The sequence below is a fragment of the Gigantopelta aegis genome, chromosome 1 (genome assembly GCF_016097555.1).
Source record: "Gigantopelta aegis isolate Gae_Host chromosome 1, Gae_host_genome, whole genome shotgun sequence".
Classification (NCBI taxonomy): domain Eukaryota; kingdom Metazoa; phylum Mollusca; class Gastropoda; order Neomphalida; family Peltospiridae; genus Gigantopelta; species Gigantopelta aegis.
The window spans coordinates 19018237-19043411 of NC_054699.1; the positions used below are offsets into that span (position 1 = coordinate 19018237).

At 38.3% G+C, this 25175-nt stretch overlaps 1 protein-coding gene across 1 annotated transcript; it reads right to left on the reverse strand.

The window, feature by feature from the left end:
* Positions 1-4106: 4106 nt before the first annotated feature.
* Positions 4107-24408, reverse strand: LOC121370158. Its single transcript, XM_041495304.1, has 3 exons — positions 24183-24408; positions 8878-10921; positions 4107-6323 (listed from the first exon to the last, which is right to left on the reverse strand). Exons 2-3 carry the CDS (start codon positions 10549-10551, stop codon positions 5628-5630), a joined length of 2370 nt encoding a protein of 789 aa, XP_041351238.1. The 5' UTR covers positions 10552-10921; positions 24183-24408; the 3' UTR covers positions 4107-5627.
* Between the last annotated feature and the right edge of the window lie 767 nt (positions 24409-25175).

Genomic DNA, 25175 nt, shown 5'->3' on the forward strand with positions numbered 1-25175 from the left:
AAGATGAACTTCTGTGAGATAGGTGACTTGTACATGTAATGCAAAAGAAATTATGGTAGGTACACAAAACTGATGCTTTAAATTTTTAACACTGGTGTTTAGTAAAGAGGGACATATTCATAATATTGATGCACATACATGTATACTCAACAAAATTAATTAAGGGCTAGTAAACTTTCTTATATTATAATATAATTCTTTGTTACTGTCATATTATTTTAGCATGTTTTGGTCATATATATGGCTGCTAGACATTGTTTCAGTAAACTTTTACTGGTTATACACGCAAAAAAGACTGGGTATTTCACATGCTTATGAAAAATATTGAAATGAGCATTAGGCAAGTATTTGTTACACATTTGTTTAGAATGTTTTTTGTCATTGTGTTCTCTCACAATTGTTATTTAAGTCATTAAGTTTAAGAACATGCCACAATGCTGACAACTTTCAACGGAAGAAGTTGTATTCCCCCCCCCCCCCCCCCCCCCATATTTAAAGAAAAATGCTAAAATATCTATTGGACCTTAATTAATTTTGTTGAGTATAGTATAGGCTATTTGAATAGTGCTGCCTCAATATATTAAATACAGTGCAATTTTTAATAGTAAAAGGTTCAAGCAGCCCAAAATATGTGTAAATATAGAAAATAATGCATTTCAGCCATCACTTAAATTTTGCCGATGAGTATATCATTATTCATACCACATATTGCATTGCTATTTGGTTTGTTACTATTGCTACTATTTCGGTATCTGGCCCATGGACTAAATAAGATTATTTTCTATAATAATTATATATAAATTTATTTCATAATGTGAAGCTAAGAGCCTAAGTAAACATATATAGATTGCAGGCCAGTAGGAAAGATATCTGGAGTGGGGCACACTATCTAATAAGGGGGCGTGGGTAGCACAAGCAATGTTTTTAATCTTTATTTATAAAGAGTGAATATAAAAACCGTACATTTTCGTCCTTAAGTTGGGTAGTATTGATCCCTCCTAGAGGTTCCTACAGGGCTGAATTGTATACAGCATTTAGGCTCCAAATCGATGTTGCATGTTTTAGTCATACCGATAATTGCAAAATGACTTTCTTACACACCCGTTGGTGAGAACATCGTGTGTTATTTTTGTTACAGTTGTTACACATGTACGTGTACAATTTCAAGACATACGACTGGCTGATCCTAGGTGATGACCAGGTCACCAATGTCAAACGTCCAATAAATAAAAAAACCGCGATGGAAATCGATTACAATGTGACGTATAGTTAACCTGACAATCATGTGTCTGTGACGCGTAAGTCAGGTACAAGTGCAACGGTTGTAAATAACTTTTAGTCAATGTCATTCCCAGTCTGGAGCTCGACGCGGAAAGACGTGTTTGTTTGGCTTGTGCACACTGCACGTGCTTTCGAGTGCTCGATTTGGGGATCCTTCATTTCGTTGTTTTTGTCAGCGAAATGAAGTTTTCTGCTGGGATGTATGCAGCCACTGGAACTGATTGAACGCTGGAATGCTTCTCATTTCGACAGCCTGCACCGCCAGGTTGGATTGTTTTTTAGTTAGATTCCTTGCCTCCACGTCATTTCTCCTGCTGACTATGTCGACTTGTTTTTTTCGTGACTCGTATGACGGCCATTCTGCAGAACGCCACGGTTGTTCGCGTTTAGTCTCTACATGTCCGAGCCTGTCCTAGCAGCACTGGTAGATTGACCGCCCCACTCTAAGAAGAAATAGGAAGCGGTGCCCCCTCCTCCCCCCCCCCCCCCCCCCCCCGCGCTTTCTACGTCAGTGATACAGAATCCGATTTCGGTCTCAAAGCTCTATTGTATGTACTCGAGTCACTGGTGACCAATTGCTGGATTTTCTCTTTAGATGGGATTGTTTCTGTTTTGCATCCGTTGAAAAGGGATTCCCTTCTGACATTGCATCTGTTACAATCGAGGGGCGAGACGTAGCCAAGTGGTAAAACGTTCGCTTGATGCGCGATCGGTTTGGAATCGATCCCCTTCAGTGGGCCCATTGGGCTATTTCTTGCTCCAGCCTGTGCACCACGACTGGTACATCAAAGGTCGTGGTATGTGCTATCCTTTATGTGGGGTGGTGCATGTAAAAGATCCCTTTCTGCTAATCGAAAAGAATAGCCCATAAAGTGGTGACAGCGGGTTTACTCCCTCAATATCTGTGTGGTCCCTCAACCATATGTTCGACATCATATAACCGTAAATAAAATGTGTTCAGTGTGTCATTAAATAACCCATTTCCTTCCTTGAATGCCTACAATTGAATTGCCTTTAGTGATAGCATATGTTGCAAGTAAATTCGATTCTGGTTTTGCGTCGGCTACAAGGGAATTAGCTTTAGGCCTAGCATCCGTTAACAGTGAATTTCCACGTGAGTTTTGGTTTTTCCTTTTCAGATCAAATTTACGTAACAGATTATATGAAATGGGTTTCTCCAATATGCGCAATGAACGTTGTGAAGACCTTTTTCTATGGGTGTTTAATTTCCTAAACGATATTTTCAGTTGTCTTATGATTACAATATTGCAGATGATCATAATGGTAAATGGAACAGAGGAAAATAAACTAAAATCAATCCATGACCACACGTGTTCTACATGACAGTCCAGCAATTGCACTACATCCAGTGTTCACCAAAATTACATGTTGAAAGCCACGAGAATAAGAAAACCCATAGCCGAGATCGCGTCTTGCATTCTGAATGTTACAACGCTTCACTGTCATACCAGGGTGACGGACACATAAAGACCTTTCTACTGCTAACATCGGCATGATCCATGCGGAATAGTCAATAAACAGGGTGGATTCCACTGAACTTGTCCTGTGCAAGTTTGAGTGTTTTAAGCTAGTCTTGGAAGTGTCAGTCCTCCTACAGGCAGCACAAAATCGAAGAAATCACTATTTCGCCTGACATGGTTTCAACAGCATTGTGCAGAGATACGGTTTTGATATCGGAATATCGTTTTTCTTGTTCAGATTTATAATCTTTAAAAAATCCTCATTTGATTTAAAGTCTAATGATTCAATTTTTTTTACAAAATCAGCTTGCTATCAAATTATACAAATTGGTTAAGTCCTAGATTTGTCTCAAGTGGAACCCGATGCGGGAGTGACAAGCATCATTAGTCAAAATTGGTGGAAGAACTCTGACCCGGAAGTGCAACAAATCTGCTGTGAAACACAATTTCACGTCAGATTCGGCACATAGAGCGAGTTTTAACAACTCAATGGGTAGGTGTAGGACCACCACACTCTCTTCTCTCTAACTTACCAACAATTAACCCGCTGTCCTGGACGAACAGCCCAGATAGATGAGGTGTGCCCAAGAGAGCGTGCTTGAACCTTAATTGATTATAAGCACGAAAATAAGGTACAAGAAGTAGCTGTTGTGACCAATGCTTGGCACACACCTACCGATTAACACCGACTAGACTGTCGAGTTGGCGTTAATTGATCGGTGTGTGCCAAGCATAACTTGACATATTTACGCGATATTTAACTTGCCAGTTCACCTTTTTCTGTCGACCTTTTCGTTGAGTGGATGTTATGTAGCTATTCAACATATTTTGCTTTAGAAAAAAATAAATAAATAATAATAATAATAATTGACTGTCGTTCTTAAAGACAAAAATATAATAGACCTATCACGAAAATTGAAGACAAAAAAGTGCCTCCATTCCTTTTATATTTCTCATTTAGATGATTAATAGTCATTTTTCATTTTGATGACAAAGAAAGTAAAGTTTGTTTTAATTAACGACAACACTAGAGCATATTGATGTATTTATCATTGACTATTGGATGTCAAACATTTGGTAATTTTGGCATGTAGTCCTACAGATTAAACCCGCTAAAGTTCTTCATTAACAGCAAGGGATTATTTTTATATGCACAATCTCATAGACAGGATAGCACTGTTTGGAGCGAGAAATAGCCCAATGACCTCACCGACGGGGATCGATCCCGGACCGACCGGGCTTCAAGCGGGCACTTCACCACTGGGCTACGTCCTGCCCCAATACAGTAACAATTCGAGATCTCCTTATGCCATACACTCGTATGAAAAAAGGTGACTAAATTAAAACATTTTCTCTCATTTATGGGAATTTTATTACACAGAATACTTCATACAATTAACTAAAAATGCAGAATTTAAAGAGAAAAAAAAGCATTACACAAAGAAATATTAAATAATCTGGATAATAATAATAAAACAAATAAAAATCCAGAAGTTTTCATATTGATGTTCGGGTACCGAGATTGGCCTGGTGTTATGGTTGTACAATGATCTAAAAGAAAGGCCTCCATTCAGAATGTATGCAAAATATCAACCATATTGTAAATTTTCAACAGAGAAGCTGGCAACTTCAGGAGGACCAGTGAAACACCTGAAAACCCTATACAAACACTCAAATTTCCAGAATTCAGGATAAATATTGAAAACTTTCATGTCTGATTTGAAGAGAAGTAGCAGACCAGACTCTCGTTAACAAAACAAGCTGGAATACAGTTCTTTGATATTAAGGATGTGATGTGAAATATTTTCATTGGATTCAACTGTTGTAAGGGGGTAGGATGTAACACGTCACTTACACCTTGGGACTGATACGTGGTTTACCAAATGTCGACCAGAACACTTTACGGAAAGAAGATATTGTCAGGTAATACTGGAAGAAATGAATGGAATTGCCAGCATACTGCAAGATGTTGGTTACAGCCCAGCCAAGCGTTAGTTCCGCCTCTTCGTGTACATCTGGAGAGACCTGCCAGTGACTTAACCCAATCAGGTAAATCACAATTGGTGACGTCAACAGAAGAAACGTGTAATTAATCAATAGAAACATTAGTGCCAGCTTTGTATGGCTCCCCCTTGTAATAAATATTTTTGTGCAGAATGATTTCAGTTTTGACATGTTTGTAATCATCATAATTTTAAAGTAGATCGACTGCTGACTTTCTGCAGTTCCGAGTTTAGATGGAATTGTTTCTGGCACTGCATCTCTTACAAGTGAATTACCTTCTCGCATAGGATCCGTTATATGTGAATTAGCTTCAGTCATAGGATCCATTACATTCAAATTATCTTCTGGATTGGGATCCATTACATGCGAAATGGCTTCTGAATGAGCATCTGTTGTAAGCGAATTATCTTCGGTTATAGTGTCTATGAATTGGGAATTTGCAGGTGGGCTAGGTCGATCCTCTTCAAGATTGTATACTGACCAAACATTACTGAAAATTGTTTTGACTGTCTGCGGTCCTTCAGTAGTTTCCGTTTCAGAAGGAATCGTTTCTGATACTGAATCTGTTACAAGCGAATTCGCTTTTGGAATAGGATCAGTTATACACGAATTTGCTTCAGAAATAGCAAATTTTACATACAAATTTTTATCATGCATATGATCCATTACAAGCACATTAGCTTGTGGCATAGGAACTATTACATGCGAAGTGACTTCTGACATAGCTTCTTCTGGTGCAAGTGAACTTTCTTCTGGAATAGTATTAGTGTCCACGAACTGCGAATTTGCAGGTGGGCTTTGTTCTGACAAAAATATACTAGAAATTGGGCGTTTCAAAGAATGGTATGTACTACGCGAAGACTATTCTCTATGGTCCTGCAATTTCCTAGATGATATTCTCAAGTTTCTTAAGATTAAAATGTTTCCAACCACCATGATAACAAATGGATTAGATGAAAAAACAAAGAAATCGATCCACGTCCACACATACTCAACAAAATATTTATATTCTAGTCTGCCTATATAACAGTCTTTTTTTCGTCCATGCATGCCTATTTCCACCACATCATGTGTCCACAAAAAATGCATGTTCACTACCAGGAGCATAAGAAAGACAACCGCTGAAACGATTCTTGCATTCCGTATGTTACAAACCTGTGATTCCTTAGTAGGGAGGCAGACACAAATACATCTTTCTACAGTTAACATTACAATAATCCTAGCAGAGTAGTCTAAAAACAGGGTGACGGCCAAGGCGTGAACCTTACAGGCGAAGCTAGAAGTGTTACTTATATTGAAACTGAAGGTATAGTCCATCCAGTTGTGCAGCAGTCCCAGATTGAGAACAATGACATCATTACACGCCAGCTGGACCAGATAGAATTTCGTGGTCGCTGAATGCAGTCTAGTTCTTGACAGCACAACAACGGACAGAATGCTTCCCACGGTGCCAACCAACAGCAATAATGGAGAAATATAGCGCCAGATTACCATGGCAGCATCGTACTCGGCAAAGTCTTTCACTGTCAGTGTGATATTTGTTAGCTGTCGTCGTTTCTGTCATAGCGTTGACTGGTATAAGGACTGCTGAACTAATATAGAGAACTGGTTTATAATATTGTTCTATACAGGTGATTCCTAGTAACATCCAGCATGACAGTTACAAAGCGATGTACACTAGGATTCATAGAGCATCCTGTTTGAATTCTGACATTGTGTCATTTTGCTTAAGAGTGAAATCTGACCAAAATGTACTATGTTCGTCTCTTTCCACGAAACACTTATCCATCAAAGGAGAAACCCAAGAAGATAATTGTGTTTGTTAGGGCAATGCAGGTTGGCTTTATTAAAAGGTGAAGATCCGTAAAGCTGTTCTGTTATCTTTTGTCCTCATCTAAACAATTTAGGTGTTGTGCGACATGGCAGTCATCTGTAAAATGAAACAAGAAATGATTAGAATTAAATGATGGACAAACTATGTATTTTCTCTTGCAAAAGTTTGTTTTGTTTAACGACACTAGAGAACACTCTTTAGTTAACCATCGGCCATTGCATAAACAGTTTTAGTAACTTTAATTCCAGCTGCTGATCCTAGTGTAAAATATGTTTTGTGTGGTACAGCGTTATTTTTTTTTCCATGCCCACATAAACGACACCTACATGGGAGTTTGTCGATATGCTGTGCAAGTTTGGGTTTTTTAAAGCTAATATTGGGAGTGGCAGTCCTCCTACGGGCAGTGAAAAATGGAAGCAATCACCATTTTGCCTAACATACTTTCAACTGCCTTGTGCAGAGATACGATTTTGATATTGGAATATCTTTTGTTCTTCAGATTTATCACCTTTAAAAAATCCACACTTGAATGAAAGTAATTATTAAAGTTTTTACAAAATCGGCTTGTAATCAAATTACACAAATTCGTTATGTCCTAGATTTCTCTCAAGTGGAACCCGGTGCATGATTGACAAGCATCATTACAGTCAAACATAGTGAAAGAACTCTGACCCGGAAGTGCGACAACTCTGCTGTCGAACAAAATTTGACGTGAGATTCTCATCTACGTATATAAGAGAGAGAGCGGTTTATCAGCTTCGTGGTGTCATGGTTAAGCCATCGGACATAACGCTGGTAGGTACTGGGTTTGAAGCCCTGGACCAGCTCCCATACAGAGCGAGTTTTCACGATTCAATGGGTAGGTGTAAGATCACTACACCCTCTTCCCTCTCACTATCCACTAACCCTGGACGGACAGCCCAGATAGCCAAGGTGTGCCCAAGACCAGGTGCTTGAACCTTAATTGGATATAAGCTCGAAAGTAATTTAGAAGACGAAGAAGAAGAGAGCTGTTGTGACTAATGCTTGGTGTACACCTACCGATTAACACTGACGCGACTATCGAGTCGGCGTTAATTGGTAGCTGTGTGCCAAGCATAACTTGACATCACATTTAAGGATATTTAACTTGCCAGTTCACCTTTTTCTGTCGACCTTTTTCGTTAAGTGGGTATTATGTAGCTATTCAACATATGTTGCTTTAGTAAAAATAATAATAATAAATAATTGACGGTCTTGGTTATGAAGACAAAAATAGAATAAAATAGATGTTTAGCAACACCTAGTATGAATATTGAAGACCAAAAAAAATGCTTACATTCCTTTTTTTTCAGTTAGATGACTAATAGTCATTTTTCATTTTGACGAGCATATTGATTTATTTAGCATTGGCTATTGGATGTCAAACATTTGGTAATTTTGGCATGTAGTCTTACAGACGAAATCCGCTACAGTTCTTCATTAACAGCAAAGGATCTTTTATATGCACAATCTCATAGACAAGACAGCACATACCACCACCTTTGATATACCAGTCGTGGTGCACTGGCTGTTTCGAGAAATAGCCCAATGACCTCACCGACGGGGATCGATCCCAGACCGACCGGCATCAAGCGGGCACTTCACCACCGGGCTATGTCCCAACCCGATACAGTAAAAAATTAAAGATCTCCTTATGCCATACACTCGTATGAAAAAAAAGGTGACTAAATTAAGACATTTTCTTTTATTTATGAGAATTTTATTACACAGAATACTTTATACAATTAAGTAAAAATGCTGATTTTTTTTCAAAAAAAGCATTACACAAACAAATATTAAATAATATGGATAATAAAAAAATAATAAAACACAATTTAAAATCCAGAAGTTTTCATATTGATGTTCGGGTACCGAGACTGGCCTGGTGTTAGGGTTGTACAATGATCTAAAAGAGAGGCCTCCATTCAGAATGCATGCAAAATATCAGCCGAAAACATATTGTAAGTTTTCAACAGAGAAGGTGGCAAATTCAGGACGAACAGTAAAAGATCTGCAAACCCTGTACAAACACTCAGAATTCAGGATAAATCTCAAAAACATTCATGTCCGATTTGATGAGAACCAGACTCTCATTAACAAAACATGCTGGAATACAGTTCACTTGGTATTCAGGATAGATTCCTGTTCAAACTGTGTCGATAAGACATACAATGTGTGGCACTGAGAGAACGCCTATGTGAAATATTTGCATTGGATTCAACTGTTGCAAGGGAGTAGAATGTAACACGTCACTTACACCTTGGGGTCGATACGTGGTTTACCAAATGTTGACCAGAACACTTTACCAAAACAAGGTATTGTCAGGTAATACTGGAAGAAATGAATGGAATTGTCAGCATACTGCAAGATGCTGGTTACAGCCCAGCCAAGCATTAGTTCCGCCTCTTCGTGTACATCTGGAGAGACCTGCCAGTGACTTAACCCAATCAGGTAAATCACAATTGGTGACGTCAACAGAAGAAACGTACAATTAATCGATAGAAGCATTACTGCCAGCTTTGTATGATGGGTCCTTCTAAATAATAATTTGAATAATTTGAATTTTGACATCTTTTTAGTCATCATAATTTTAAAGTCGATTGACTGCCGACTTTCTGCAGTTCCGAGTTTAGATGGAATTGTTTCTGGCATTGCATCTCTTACAAGTGAATTATCTTCTCTCATAGGATCCGTTATATGTGAATTAGATTCAGTCATAGAATCCATTACATTCAAGGTAGCTTCTGGCTTGGGATCCATTACATGCGAAATGGCTTCTGACTGTGCATCTGTTGTAAGTGAATTCTCTTCTGTTATAGGGTCCACGAAGTGCGTATTTTCAGTTGGGCTAGGTCGATCTTGTTGCAGATCGTATACTGGCAAAACATTACTGGAAACTGGTTTGACTGTCTGCGGTCCTTCAGTAATTTCCGTTTCAGAAGGAATCATTTCTGGCACTGAATCTGTTACAAGTGAGTTCGCTTCTGGCATAGGACATTTTACATGCATATTTTCATCATGCATATGATCCATTACATGCACATTAGCTTGTGGCATAGGATCCATTACACGCGAAGTGACTTCTGACATAGCTTCTGATGGAAGTGAACACTCTTCTGGTATACTACTAGTATCCACAAAGTGCGAATTTGCAGGTGGGCTATGTTCTAAGAAACATATACTAGAATCTGGGTGTTTCAATGAATGGCATGTACTACGCGAAGACCGTTCTCTGTGGACCTGCAATTTCTTAGACGATATTCTCAACTCTCTTAAGATTAAAACATTTCCGACCACCATGATAACAAATGGAATGGATGAAAAAACACAGAAATCGATCCACGTCCAAACATACTGAGCGAAGTATTTATATTCTTGTCTGCCTACATAACAGTCTATTGTTCGTCCAAACATGATCCTATCCACCACATCATATGTCCACAAAAAATGCATGTTCACTGCCAGGAGCATAAGAAAGACAACCGCTGAAACGATTCTTGCATTCCTTATGTTACAAAACTGTGATTCCTTAGCAGGCAGGCAGACACAAATACATCTGTCTACTGTTAACATTACAATAATCCAAGCAGAGTAGTCTAAAAACAGGGTGACGGCCAAGGTGTGAACCTTACAGGCGAAGCTAGAAGTGTTCCTTAAATTGAAATTGAAGGTATAGTCCATCCAGTAGTGCAACAGTCCCAGGTTGAGAACAATGACGTCATTACACGCCAGCAGGACCAGATAGAACTTCGTGGTCGCTGAATGCAGTCTTGTTCTTGACAACACAACAATGGACAGAATGCTTCCCACAGTACCAACCAACAGCAATAGTGGCGAAATGTAGTGCCAGATTACCATGGCAGCATCGTACTCGGCAAAGTCTTTCACAGTCAGTGTGATATTTGTGTTAACTGTCGTCGTTTCTCTCATAGTGCTGACTGGTGTAAGGACTGCTGAACTATTATAGAGAACTGGCTTTTACGATTGTTCTATACAGGTGATTCCAAGTCCCATCCAGCATGACAGTTACAAAGCGATGTACACTAGCATTCATAGAGCAACCTGCATGAATTCTGACGTTGTGTCATTTCGACTATGGGTGAAATCTGACCAAAATGTTTTGTCTTCATATCTGTCCACGAAACACTCATCCACAAAAGGAGAAACTCAAGAAAGATAATTGTGTTTGTTAGGGCAATGCAGGTTGGTTTTATTAAAAATAAAGATCCAAAAAGCTGTTCTATGTGTTATCTTTTGTCCTCATCTAAACAATTTAGGTGTTGTCCGACATGGCAGTCATCTGTAAAATTAAACAAGAAATGATTAGAATTAAATGATTGAAAAACTGTATTCTTTTTCTCTAGCAAAAGTTTGTTTTATTTAACGACACCACTAGAGAACACTGATTAATTAATCATCGGTCATTGAATAAACATATTAGTCACTTTAATTCTAGCTGGTGACCCTAGTGTAAAATATGCTTTGGGGAGTACAGCAAGGGTTTTTTTTTCATGCCAATACAAACGCCACCTAAGCATACAAATGACACCTAAGCGGGAGTTGGTGGATATATATATATATATATATATATATATATATTCCATTGAACTCATCCTGTGCAAGTTTTTTTTTTTTTTAACCTAGTCTTGGGTGTGGCAGCACTCCAACGGGCGGCACAAAATGGAAACAATCACCATTTTGTCATTCTTTCGATTGATCTATACAGAGACACGATTTTGATATTGGAATATGATTTTGTCGTTCAGATTTATCACCTTTCGAAAATACTTGAATTAAAATCTAATTATTAAAGTTTTCACAAAATCCATTGGTATCGAATTACACAAATTGGTTATCTTTAATTTTTATGACAAAGAAAGTAAAGTTTAATTTCAATAACGACAACACTAGAGCATATTGATTTATTTATCATTGGCTATTGGATATCAAACATTTGGTAATTTTGACATATAGGCCTACAGAAAAAATCCACTACATTTCTTCATTAGTAGCAAGGGATCTTTTATATGCACAATCTCATAGACAGTGGTAAAGCGTTTGCTTGATGTGCGGTCGGTTTAGGATCGCTCCCCATTGGTGGACCCATTGGGCTATTTCTCTTTCAAGCCAGTGCTCCACAACTGGTGTAACAAAGGCCATGGTATGTATTATCCTGTCTGTGGGATGATGCATATAAAAGATCCCTTGCTGCTAATCGAAAAGAGTAGCCCATGCAGTGGCAACAGCGGGCTTCCTCTCTCAATATCTGTGTGGTCCTTAACCATATGTCTGATGCCATATAACCGTAAATAAAATGTGTTGAGTATGTCGTTAAATAAAACATTTCCTTCCTTCCTTTCAATGATCAATCTCATAGACAGAATACCACATACCATGACCTTTGATATACCAGTCGTGGTGCACTGTCTGGAGCGAGAAATACCCAATGAGCTTACCGACGGGGATCGATCCCAGACCGACTGGGCATTGAGCGAGCACTTTACCACTGGGCTACATCCCACCCCAATACAGTTAAAATGCGAGATCTCCTTATGCCATACACTCATATGAAAAAAGGTGACTAAATTACGACATTTTCTCTCGTTTATGGGTATTTTATTACACAGAATACTTCATACAATTAACTAAAAATGCAGAATTTTTTGTTTAAAAAGCATTACACAAACAAATATTAAATAATCTGGATAATAATAATAAAACAAATAAAAATCCAGAAGTTTTCATGTTGATGGTCGGGTACCGAGACTGGCCTGGTGTTAGGGTTGTACACTGATCTAAAAGAGAGGCCTCCATTCAGAATGTATGCAAAATATCAACCGAAAACATATTGTAAGTTTTCAACAGAGAAGGTGGCAAATTCAGGACGAACAGTGAAACACCCGAAAACCCTGTACAAACACTCAAAATTCCAAAATTCAGGATAAATATCGAAAACTTTCATGTCTGATTTGAAGAGAACTAGCAGACCAGACCCTCATTAACAAAACAAGCTGGAATACAGTTCACTTGATATTCAGGATGGATTCCCATTAAAAATATGTCGATAAGACAGACAATATGTGGCACTGACAGAACATGTGATGTGAAATAGTTGCATTACATTCAAAAGTGTTATAAGGGGGTAGGATGTAACATGTCATTTATACCTTGGGGTTGATACGTGGTTTACCAAATGTTGACCAGAACACTTTACGGAAAGAAGGTACTGTCAGGTAATACTGGAAGAAATGAATGGAATCGTCAGCATACTGCAAGATGTTGACAATAGCCCAGACAAACGCTAGTTCCGCCTCTTTGTGTACATCTGGAGAGACCTGCCAGTGACTTAACCCAATCAGGTATATCACAATTGGTGACATCAACAGCAGAAACATACAATTAATCGATAGAAGCATTACTGCCATCTTTGTATGGCGCCCCCTTGAAAGTATTAATTTTTTGCAGAATGATTGCAGTTTTGACATGTTTTTAGTCATCGTAATTTTAAAGTTGATCGACTGCTGACTTTCTGCAGTTCCAACTTCAGAAGGAATTGTTTCTGGCACTGCATCTCTTACAACCAAATTCTCTTCTCGCATAGGATCCGTTATATGTGAATTAGCTTCAGACATAGGATCCATTACATTCAAATTAGCTTCTGGCTTGGGATCCATTACATGCGAAATGGCTTCTGACTGTGCATCTGTTCTAAGTGAATTCTCTTCTGTTATAGTATCCATGACGTGAGAATTTCCAGGTGGGCTAGGTCGATCTTGTTGCAGATCGTATACTGACAAAACATTATTGAAAATTTGTTTGACTGTCTGCGGTCCTTCAGTAGTTTTCCTTTTAGAAGGAATCCTTTCTGGCACTGAATCTGTTACAAGCGAATTTGCTTCTGGCATAGGATCCGTTATATGTGAATTTGCATCAGTCATAGCACATTTTACATGCAACGTTTCATCATGCATATGATCAGTTACTTGGACATTAGCTTCTGAAATAGGATCCATTACACGCAAAGAGACTTCTGACATAGCTTCTGATGTAAGTGAACTCTCTTCTGGTATAGTACTAGTGTCCACGAAATGCGAATTTGCAGGAGTGCTATGTTCTGACACAAATGTACTAGAATCTGGGTGTTTCAATTAATGGCATGTACTACGTGAAGACCGTTCTCTGTGGACCTGCAATTTCCTAGATGATATTCTCAACTCTCTTAAGATTAAAATGTTTCCAACCACCATGATAACAAACGGAATAGATGAAAAAACACAGAAATCGATCCATGGCCACACATATTCAACAAAATATTTATATTCTTCTCTGCTTACATAACCGTCTATTGTTCGTCCAAATATGATCCTATCCACCACATATGTCCACAAAGCATGCATGTTCAGAGCCAGGAGGATAAGAAAGACAACCGCTGAAAAGATTCTTGCATTTCGTATCTTACAAAACTGTGATTCCTTACCAGGCCGGCAGACATAAATACATCTGTCTACTGTTAACATTACAATAATCCAAGCAGAGTAGTCTAAAAACAGGGCGACAGCCAAGGTGTGAACCTTACAGGCGAAGCTAGAAGTGTTCCTTATATTGAAACTGAAGGTATAGTCCATCCAGTAGTGCAACAGTCCCAGGTTGAGAACAATGACGTCATTACACGCCAGCTGGACCAGATAGAACTTCGTGGTAACTGAATGCAGTCTCGTTCTTGACAACACAACAACGGACTTAATGCTTCCCACGGTGCCAACCAACAGCAATAGTGGCGAAATGTAGTGCCAGATTACCATGGCAGCATCGTACTCGGCAAAGTCTTTCACTGTCAGTGTGATATTTATAAATAAGTTTGGCGGAATCCTCCATTATTGCAATTTGTCAATATTGTTGGCACTGTGTATGTGTGTGCGTGTGTGTGTGTCGATATATATAGATATATATAGATATATATAGATATATATAGATATATATATATATATATATATATACTACTAATAATAATGATATATACACATACACACACACACAGTTGAATCCCGTTGGCTCGAACCCCGTCAGTGCTCAAGAAAGTGTTCGACCCATCAAGTAGTTCGACCTAACCATTCGATCAACATCAGATATTTCTGTAACATCAGTTACAAAGTTGAATTAGAGATACATATTATTTTGATAACTACAAACTTTAAAAATTTCATCAATGTGTTATATAGCAAATTATCTTGAAAGCATGTATTAGAAATTACACTGATTGTGTGATGCAGAAGCCCTTGCCGGTATTAATTAAATATGTGGTTGTGGAAGTCAAGACAGCTGATTAACTCACCCATTGTTTCATTTAAAACTGGTCTTATAGACGTGTTCAAAGTAACGCTTTATGCCGAGGCCTGTTTATACACTAATTGTTTTATTGGTATCACGGTCCATCTAACAGTGACCCTGACACCAACAGTTCATTCCGCCTAAATAATTAATCCAAAGGTTGTAATAACCAACTGTCCAAGCGCAGCAATAGTTGATCCTTTTCGGTGGTTTCCCATTTAATATGTGATGGATCACCAGTTCGAGGGAAATATAGCTAATAACACAGACGGAATCGAAAATTTAGTTCGAGCAAAGGCTTATAGTCGACCCTGGACATGTTCGACCCGTCAGCAGTTAATATAAGGGTTTATCGAACAAAAAACTCGGGACTTCGTTTTTGGTTTGACCCTTCCAAAGTCGAGCCAACGAGATTCTACTGTAGGTATTAAAGTTAATATCAACTATTAGACCGAACATACGTTTTGACCACAGACATCCTAGTAAAGAACGTTCAGGTCTATTTATCAACACACCGAAACACATTCCATAGTTTGCACGTGCACCACGCAGTTGGTCGATTTCTGTCAATCGTTTTCATTCTGTTGATCATACAGTTGTTATTGTTTTGTTTTTAGTCATTTTTATTGTTTGAATTTGCGATTTACTGATAAAAAAACGTCAACTTTCATATTTCACTTCTGACCCCAATCGTTCTTCGAGATCTTTGGTGGTCATAAAACCTACTGTAATAATGAACTACTGGTTGTAATGTTTGCCCAATTAATTCACCATTATCATATAACCATTCCCCACAGCTAATATACCTTACAATTTTGGCAATTGTAAATTCTTATTAGAGTTTTTGAAGAGTATATGTATATACATGTATGCATGTATGTATGTATGTATGCATGTAAAATGATAATATCACAGTTCACAACAGCACTAGGGGTGAAATGTGCGATTTCATAAAGGACCACTCATAACGAAGGTGAATAAATTTGACCACAAAGAACATGTTTCAATAGCGTGTATGTCCACCATGTGCAAGTATGCAAGCATGGACCCGACGTCGGACAGATTTCCGTCGATGACAATAAGGTCTGTCCGCTGTTGGCCACAGATACCACCCCAAACCATCACAGATCCACCACCAAACGGTTCAGTCTCCTGAACACAGCACGAAGCTGTTCTCTCTCCTGTACGTCGGTATATCCGAGTCCTGCCATCAGCTCTGAATAACTGGAACTTGCTCTCATCAGAAAAAGAGTACACGCTGCCAGTTCCGATTTTGCCAACGTTGAAACTGACGTGCCCAACGTAAACGTCGAAGTCGATGTTGCCTCGTCAATGGCATCCCTCTGAATGGTCGATAGGCCCTGATACCATGCTGTCGTAGTCAACGACGTACAGTGTGACGACTGATGACATGTCCAAGGCCAGTCGCTGCAGATGACGTCATAGTGAGGAATCTGTTACGTAAGTGTAAGATGCGGAGATGGCGGTCCTCGTTGGCTGTTGTGACGCGAGGTCTTCCACTTCATGGTCTGTCTGCAGTCCTGCCAGTCACCCTGTAACGCTGTATCAACCTGGTGATCTACAATTTTGTGCAATTCAGGATTCTTGCCACATGGGCATAACTCGCACCCAACTGCACCATACCAATAGCTCTCTCTCTTTCTTCGGCAGTTAGCCTTGCCATGTTCTCTGGTGTTTTACTGTTGACCGAGGCATGTTCTAAGCAATGGCACCCTTTTTTTACATCCTTATGTGCACGAGTATCATGTTTCTCGTGCAGTATAAATTTGATGAATAAACTCATTTTGCCCAAACGCAGCAATGTGCGACTATTCGTCACTGATTGCATTATAACGAGCAATACTGGAACCTATCTAACCTTCCATGAACGTGTAATGTGTTTATTTATCATAAAAATAATTGGTATACTTTCTTTTGATCGTCAGTTTATATATATATATATATATATAGATATATAGAGAGAGAGAGAGAGAGAGAGAGAGGGGGGGGGGGGCAGGCGGGCAGACAGACAGACAGACAGACAGAGGATTCGTCACGAGTATTTTTATAATAAGGAAAATATCAACCGTGTCTGTTAATCGGTATTTAAGGTTCTGCCGAGACAAATAGCGATTAAGTAGACGAGGTTGATATTTTATATATTAAAAAACACGAGCAGAGAATTCTATTTATTATCCACATAGTTCAGTGTATTCAGGGGAATATAACCAGTATGAACCACGTGTATGATACTGATTTCACGTGCACAACGAATGACGTAATTTTGTGAAGCGACGTCATAACTTAATGCCGCTTCCCCAGTTTTAGATCTTTGTAAACGCATGTGAAAATGACGTCGTTTCGTAGTCTCTTTTTCGTTACGCTTGAAAAGTTTTAACATGGTCCTAGCTTGTTATTCATAAAAATAAAATGTTGGATAATGTGAATAATAAAGAAATTATTACTCTCGAGTGTGAATTGTACCGATTTTACGAAAATGGTGTCAGGATTCATGTATTACCCTCGCTCTTGCTCGGGTAATACAATAATCCTGACACTCGTTTCGTAAAATCAGTTACGCCCCGGAGTCGGTCACTGGCGAAGTCAGAGGCTGAATCCGGGGCGGGCGTGCCTGAACCCTTGTGGATAGGGGCACGTTAATAGAGTTTCCCAGTTCCCCAGTTACGCTCAGGAACACAGGTCTTGTTGGATTATAAGTAAATGACCCATCCACAGCAACAAATTACCTAGAGACCTTGCAGATTTGCATACCATTATTAACCGGGTTAATGCACTAAATTATTATCCACATAGATCAAGATATTCAGGGAAATATAACCAGTATGACCCACGTGTGTCATAATGATTTCACGTGCACACGAATGACGTATATAGAGGATACTCCCCGAGTGTCTTGTGATATCATAATTTATCAACACGAGTTGATATTATACTTTTATCAACCAGTGCTGATAAATTATGATATCACAAGACACGAGGGGGGTATTCTTTTTATCATCCATTATCATTCTTTTCATTTGCGACAGTTGTAAACAATGTCAGTAATGTGGGTTGAATGTCAGCGGTAGACTAGCAGAACGGCAGTGGCGTGACGTCACTAATAGTCGGTTTAGCGCTGAAACAAACACAGTGACGTAACAAAACATTGTCTTGTGATTAAAATTTGACCATCTAGATTATAAGAAGCGTTATCTCGCCTTCGTGTAAAATTCTTTAATCCCATTGGTTGTTTGCCGTTGGACAAATCCCTTATACCCCTGTGGGCGGAGCCAAATTCTCTTATATCCCGTCTGTAATTTCCAACAGTTTCCAGCCACCCCAGTTAATGCTAAAGCAATAATTAGATTATAAATAACATTGATAATCAATCAAGTATACATAATTAATTTTATTTTTACTATAAAATACACTATTTCAACACTTTTAAAAGCTGCAATGTTGAACTCGGCTACCTAATTACGGTCGTGGTGTTATTGTATTAATGCGCGATTAGCAACAGTTTTTTTTTTTTTTTAGTATTTTTATTTTTTTACTACATACATTTCTGATAAAAAAAAAAAAAAAAAATTATTTATTAATATCTGTTTCAGACAATTTCGTATTACAAACATTTGAAGTTAAAAACTCGTTTATCGATTGAACTATTTTTCGTCACTGGCAAGTGGTTTCGTTCGCGTCCGCGTGGTACGGCTCCGTTAATAAATTCTTAACAATTATTGTCTGGCGTCATTTTGATTATTTGGCTATATAGTTTAACATGTCGGCAAGATAAATTCGTTGTAGAAGCATCTCTCGGGGTATATGGCTTTTTATGTACCCTCTGTGTGCTGTTTTACCCCTCGCCTTCGGCTCGGGGTAAAAAAACACACAGAGGGTACATAAAAAGCCATATACCCCTCGTGATGCTTCTACAACTTATAATATCTCCTGCGGAGATATCGCAGGAGATATCACAAATTATAGTGCCAGTGATCTCTCCTACAAAAGCCTTTAATGGAAATAAAAACGCTTATCAAAAATGATGTTTCGGAAAATGACGTCGTTTTGTCGTCTCGTTTTATTTACGTTTCAATCGTTTTGACATGATCCTAGCTTGTTATTCATAAAAATAATAGTTTGGATAATACAGATAATAAAGAAATTATTACACTCCCGTGTGAATCTTACTGATTTTACGAAACTCGTGTCAGGATTCATGTATATTACCCTCGCTTTCGCTCGGGCAATACAAAAATCTTGACACTCGTTTCGTAAAATCAGTACGACACACAAGCTCGTATAATAATCTCTATTTATCACATGGGTTTATGACATGGATATCATGGGTAAGTATAGGATAATTTTGTGTGTGTGTGTGTGTGTGAGAGAGAGAGAGAGAGAGAGAGAGAGAGAGAGAGAGAGAGAGAGAGAGAGAGAGAGAGAGAGAGAGAGAGAGAGAGAGAGAGAGAGAGAGAGAGAGAGAGATACCAAAACTGTTCACTCGTTTCATAAAAATGGTATAACAGGCAAGTTCGTTTCGTATTTCTATATATATATACGAGTCGTTCAACAATTACGTAACGCTTTAAAGTCCGAACCATGTTGTTAAAAAGTTTGTTTTGTTTAACGACACCACTAGAGCACACTGATTTATTAATCATCGGCTATTGGATGTCTAACATTTGGTAATTTTGACATAGTCTTACTGAGAAAACTATATTTTTCGATTAGTAGCAAGGGATGTTTTATATGCACCATCCCACAGGCAGGATAGCACATGCCATTTGATATACCAGTCGCAGTGCACGGGCTGGAACGAGATATTGAATAATATGTCGTTAACAATTACGATAAATTACTCTTCTATTTTTAATGGCGAAGGCAGTTACGCCAACTCCTCAATAGGTCCCACGTTACACTGTCAAAAACAAGGAAGTAAACGACTTTACATCTATAACATTTGGTAAAAGTTCTATAAATAATGCCTTCTTCGTGTTTTTTGTGTTCCTCGATACCACGGAAGAAGGAAAGAGTTTTCTTGCCCACTGGTAACGGGTTATCCAGCTTTTGCCCGGTGCAAGAAAAATCTGTCTGACCCTAGGGCTAGATTAATAGATTCCATTATATGTAGTCATGTGGGATAGAAAAAGTACATCCGAGGTGGTGGAAATTTCTACCACCAAGAGTGTACTTTTTCTATCCCACATGACCGCATATGATGGAGTCTTTTATTTCAAGTGACTAGATATCGTAGAAAAAAGACGTATTGTTGCCATGAGATAAGACAAATGGCATTGTTCTATACATGATTATAAGCATAAGTGGCAGGCAAAACAAAAAACCTAATATTTAAAAAATATCCCCTCAACAATTTTACCTCCCCCCCCCCCCCCCCCACACACACACCCAAAAAAGAAGAGAAAACCCCAGTAACAACAACAAATCTGCCCCCAAATAAACAATAGCCTACAAAACAAGCCCACACACCAGTACACACGCACAACCAAACATAGCCCAGACTAACACGCACATTTGAAAAAAAAAAAACGTTTTATCTATGTACATATACCAGTGGCGTATGGAGATGGCAAGGCGGGGTGTGTGTGTGTAGAGAGAGAGAGAGAGAGAGAGAGAGAGAGAGAGAGAGAGAGAGAGAGAGAGAGAGAGAGAGAGAGAGAGAGAGAGAGAGAGAGAGAGAGAGAGAGAGAGAGAGAGAGAGAGAGAGAGAGATTAGTGGCGCAGGAAGGTGCCAAAAGGTCTGGGGAGGGGGCCACACTTTTATATTTACACACTTTTACACTATTATAAAGCAAAATATCTGAAAAGTAGGGGGCACTTGACCCCCTGCTTCCTACGCCAGTGAATATATATATATCACGGAATGCTTAATGGTTGTGCTGACAATGACACTGGACTCGCTGTTCCGATTTGTTTGCGAGTCAGATAGTAGAAACCGTATCGTTAGGCGAGGAAGTGAATTTCTGTATCGTTAGTTTCATTATTAACTACTGTATAGGTCGTAGTTAATAATGCAGCTAGCGGTACAGAAATTCGCAGCTAGTCATTTAGTCAAATTAATGTACACTTCCATTCGTACACAGTGATATATACACAAACACATGCATATTATTTGCAAATATCAAAACTTTATTAAGGTGCAGTTTTAACGAGTCAATCATGAATGAGCCATTTGTCTTGGAACCCCCCCCCCCACACACACACACACACACACCACCCCCCCCCCCCCCCCCACCCCCCCACCACCCCACCACACACCCCAAGACGTGTTCGTAAGTATTTTTGTTGAGCACAAAACATATTGTACATTTTCTTTTCTATAAAAGAAGGAGATTGCACACAATCTGACAAACAATAATAGTAACAGAAAACTTTAACGTCAAAAAATAAAAGAACAAGTCCACTACTTCACAGTTCAGTAGTAACAAAGGGCCTTTGTTGCAAGTAACTGAAGCGTAACGCGCCGGAAATAATTTAGTAGCTAATTGGGGCAGCTAAACGCGATGCAAATCAAGGGCAGATAAGTATGTTTCTAATAGAGGCTATAGGCTAAACATTGTTCTATTATCAATTGCAACTGTGTTACTGTCACACACAATTCATTAAAACTGTAGGTGTGTTTGTATTTTAAATGAAATTATGATAATATGAGGCGAGATTGCAGCTTTGAAAAAAAATATCTAAAATTTCCAAGCAAGAAAACCAAAACAATCAGGGCGGGTGACAGCTCGCTAGATTCATCTCTTATATTTAATACATGGTCAGTTATAACAAAACGCAATTTCATCAACTTAATTTTTACCTGCATCCTTCTTTATTTTTAAAGCATAGGTAGGGACATTTATGATGCCAGGGGCTGGTATGAATAAATCTCAGCTGAAGATTCACAAACAGTTATGGTCATCAGCCATTGGTGCTGCTACCGGAACACGCCGGAAGTGGTTAGGGGACGTAACTCTGCCTATTTTTTCTCGCGAATTTCTAATAGAGGCTATACTATAGGATCTGCGGAGGCGTCTTTAAACAGACAATCCTGTTCTTTCCTATTTTTTGATTTACAAATAAAAACTTGTGCAAAATATATTAGGCTTAGCTACATGAATACATTTGTACAATTGAATTTTGCATTTCAAGTACGGTTCGTTAAAGACTGCTAGAAGCCATTCCATGCTTGTTTTTGTTTTTATAGACAGAGCCTGATTTATTGTCCTGTTGGGACAGGACAAGCAGACTACAAAATAGAAACAATAAGAAAAGTGCCAGATTTGTATTCAGATGATGAAACAAAGTTGTTCATGTTTCATGATGATTGTTCCTTAGTAAAAAAAAAAGTAACAAGTGTCAATGTGTCAGATGTTGAAGTTTTGATATACACGTGAATATCACTGTATTTGGAACATTGAGTACTGAAATTTTTGTTATGCTTTGAATGACTAAAAATTAGTTCACTGAAAGTTGGCTATGAAATAATGGTAATAAAATTGATATGAAACAGGGTTTTTACACCTAGACTATTATTCAGTACCATTTCACCTGTTATTTGTATGAGTGAAGCCTACATGAAACTGGGTTCTGGACAGTTAATCTTTAAAAAAGTTAATTGCCCTAGATCAAACAGACAATGTCATGGTTAGGGATCCTTGAAGTAATACATATTGTAAGGACGTGACATGAATGAAAACATAATATGATGACAGATATAAAATAAGAAAAACCCGAAATATGTTGATAACAAAATAGAATTCATCTTAAAATAGTTCACCCTTCACAGCTTTGCATTAGTGGCACCGGTATTCAGGGCTTTAAATCTCACTAATTTGGGCACAATAGATATATTTTGTTTTTAGAGTACAGAGAGGTCTTTTCAGCACAATAATATCATTAACTAATGCTGAAGGGGTTATATTGCATTAAAGTTATTTTAATCTAATTAAGAAAAAATATTTCAGTGGTTTTGAGGTAAACTGTTTTGAGGTAAAATGTTTGTATCTAATTTGGTATGTTTATTTTGGGCACAGCATTTAATGCCTTGGTTTTGTTGCAATCTAAAGCCCTGGGTATTGTTTTCTTAACATGACATCTCAGTTTACCATACCATGAATTGGCCCATATTGTTTCACTAGTACAATTTGTATTCCAAAAACCATTAAGTGGAACACTTTATTATTAAATGGAGAAAAGGAAAGGTGACTTTACTGTTCTTTTGAAAGAATGATATTCAGTCTAACAAAATGTGTAAAAAAACCCACTATTGAAATAAAACATTCAAGTATAGTTATTAGTGGTATGAATGTATAAGTACTTGATTATAACTGAATATTGTCCCAAACAGTGCACCATGACTGGTATATAAAACCCCATGATATATTCTGTCCTGTGTGGAGAAGTGTATAATAACGCTGCTAATGGAAAACTGTCAATTACCAAATGGTTGACATCCAATAGCTGATCATTAATTGATCAATGTGCTCTAGTGGTGCCATAAAGCAAACAGAAATTTTAACTCAAAAGGCATTCACAGCATCCAGGTAAATTTGAAGACTGATAATAACATTTGCCCTCACACCTCAAATATGTCAGTTCGTCTCCAACTAAAAAATCCGGTTCGCGGCCACTTGGGTTTTGGTGTGTCCTTTATGTTTTTTTAATAAGTTATGAAACATGACTACGTTTATAGGTAAAATAAGTCACGTGATCACTAACACCATGCATATTATTCAACGTCATCTTTACTGCCGAACATAATATTGGTAGAGGGGCGAATCGACAAATAGTTGGGGGCGAACTGGCTTGGAGAGGAAACGTCATTCACGATAATTTTCAAAATATCTTTGTTTAAAAAAAAGTCATAATAAAGTTTATATAAATTCACAGGCATTGTACTTCACAATGATTATCACTTCTGAAAAATATTATTAATAAAAAAATAATAATTTTACTCCATTTTTCAGTTGGTCCGAATTAATGTTAGTCACGAAAAAAAAAAAAATGTTTTCCTCACATTTAACCATGTCACTTGTATCCAGAGCCGTAGCTACCGGAGGTGGGGTGGAGAAACCAATCCGGTAAAAATAAGAAACACTTTTTTAAAATCCTATTCTTAACAGTTTGAGGAATTGTAAATTTGCGCAGAATTCATCTGCCCTATCAACCCACAACTCTCCACCCCCCCCCCCCCCCCTAAAAAAACAACAACAAACAAACACAAAAAATACCCCCAAAATATCCTAACTATGGCCCTGGTATCCAATTCGCTGAGATCTCCTACTCCAAACAAGAAACGTAATTTATCGCTGCCGTCTGCCATTTTACTTTTTTATCGAATACTCTTCAAGAGGGGTGGAAGCCTCTGAAGTATGTGACGTCATCACGATTGCATTTTATCATAATCAGCGCTGGTCATGACGTGGTAGATTACGTCACACCCTTCCCTCCCGCCATTCAATAATTAGATAACGCTCTAAAGTCCGAAACACATTCTTAACAACTACGATAAATTAATTACTCACCTACCTTTAATTACTGTTTGATTTCAACCACATTTTGTCCAGTCAGAAATCTTGAAAAAAAAAGCTATTATGACACAGATTTCACATACTATATTTTAAGTTATTGGCATAGCGTGGGCGGGACCACCGGGGCGGTTGCCCTGGGCGCAAAATTTTAGACTGGTGGATGGGACTCGGGGAGTGCTAACGGTCCACTGGTTAGGGGCGCAATACTTGCCTTGCCCCGGGCGCTGGCAACCCATGCTACGCAATTATTTGTAACCATGTCACCTATATCGACTTCGCTGAGATATCTTGGAGAAAAAGCTTGTTATTATTCGCCGACTGCTAATTGTTTGTTTGTTTTTGTGTTTTTTGTTGTTGTTTTTTTTTTTTTTTTGTATTTGTTTTTTGTTTTGTTTTTTCCAAGAGGAGTGGAAGCCTTCGAACAAGCCTTCCAACAAGCTTTCACATACTAAATTGTAACCATGTCACCTATATCGACTTCGCTGAGATCTATTGGAGAAAAAGCATGTAATTTTTCGCCAACTGATATTTTTCTTCCGTTTTTGGAAGCTTTCGAACAATGTGACGTAATTAATATACCATAACTCGATGGAACGAGTCATGTGCGTACGCTATATTGTATATATTAACTATAATAGTATCTACGACAATACAGCGTACACGCATGACTCGTTCCATCGAAGGGGCGGGACG

What these genes read in the sequence shown, in the direction of transcription:
- LOC121370158 (XM_041495304.1), bottom strand. Translation starts at nt 10,551, where the DNA reads ATGAGAGAAACGACGACAGTTAACACAAATATCACACTGACTGTGAAA. An exon ending in CACGTATCGACCCCAAGGTG is followed by an intron (nt 6,324 to 8,877) that starts TAAGTGACGTGT and finishes ACGCTATGACAG; the next exon opens with AAACGACGACAGCTAACAAA.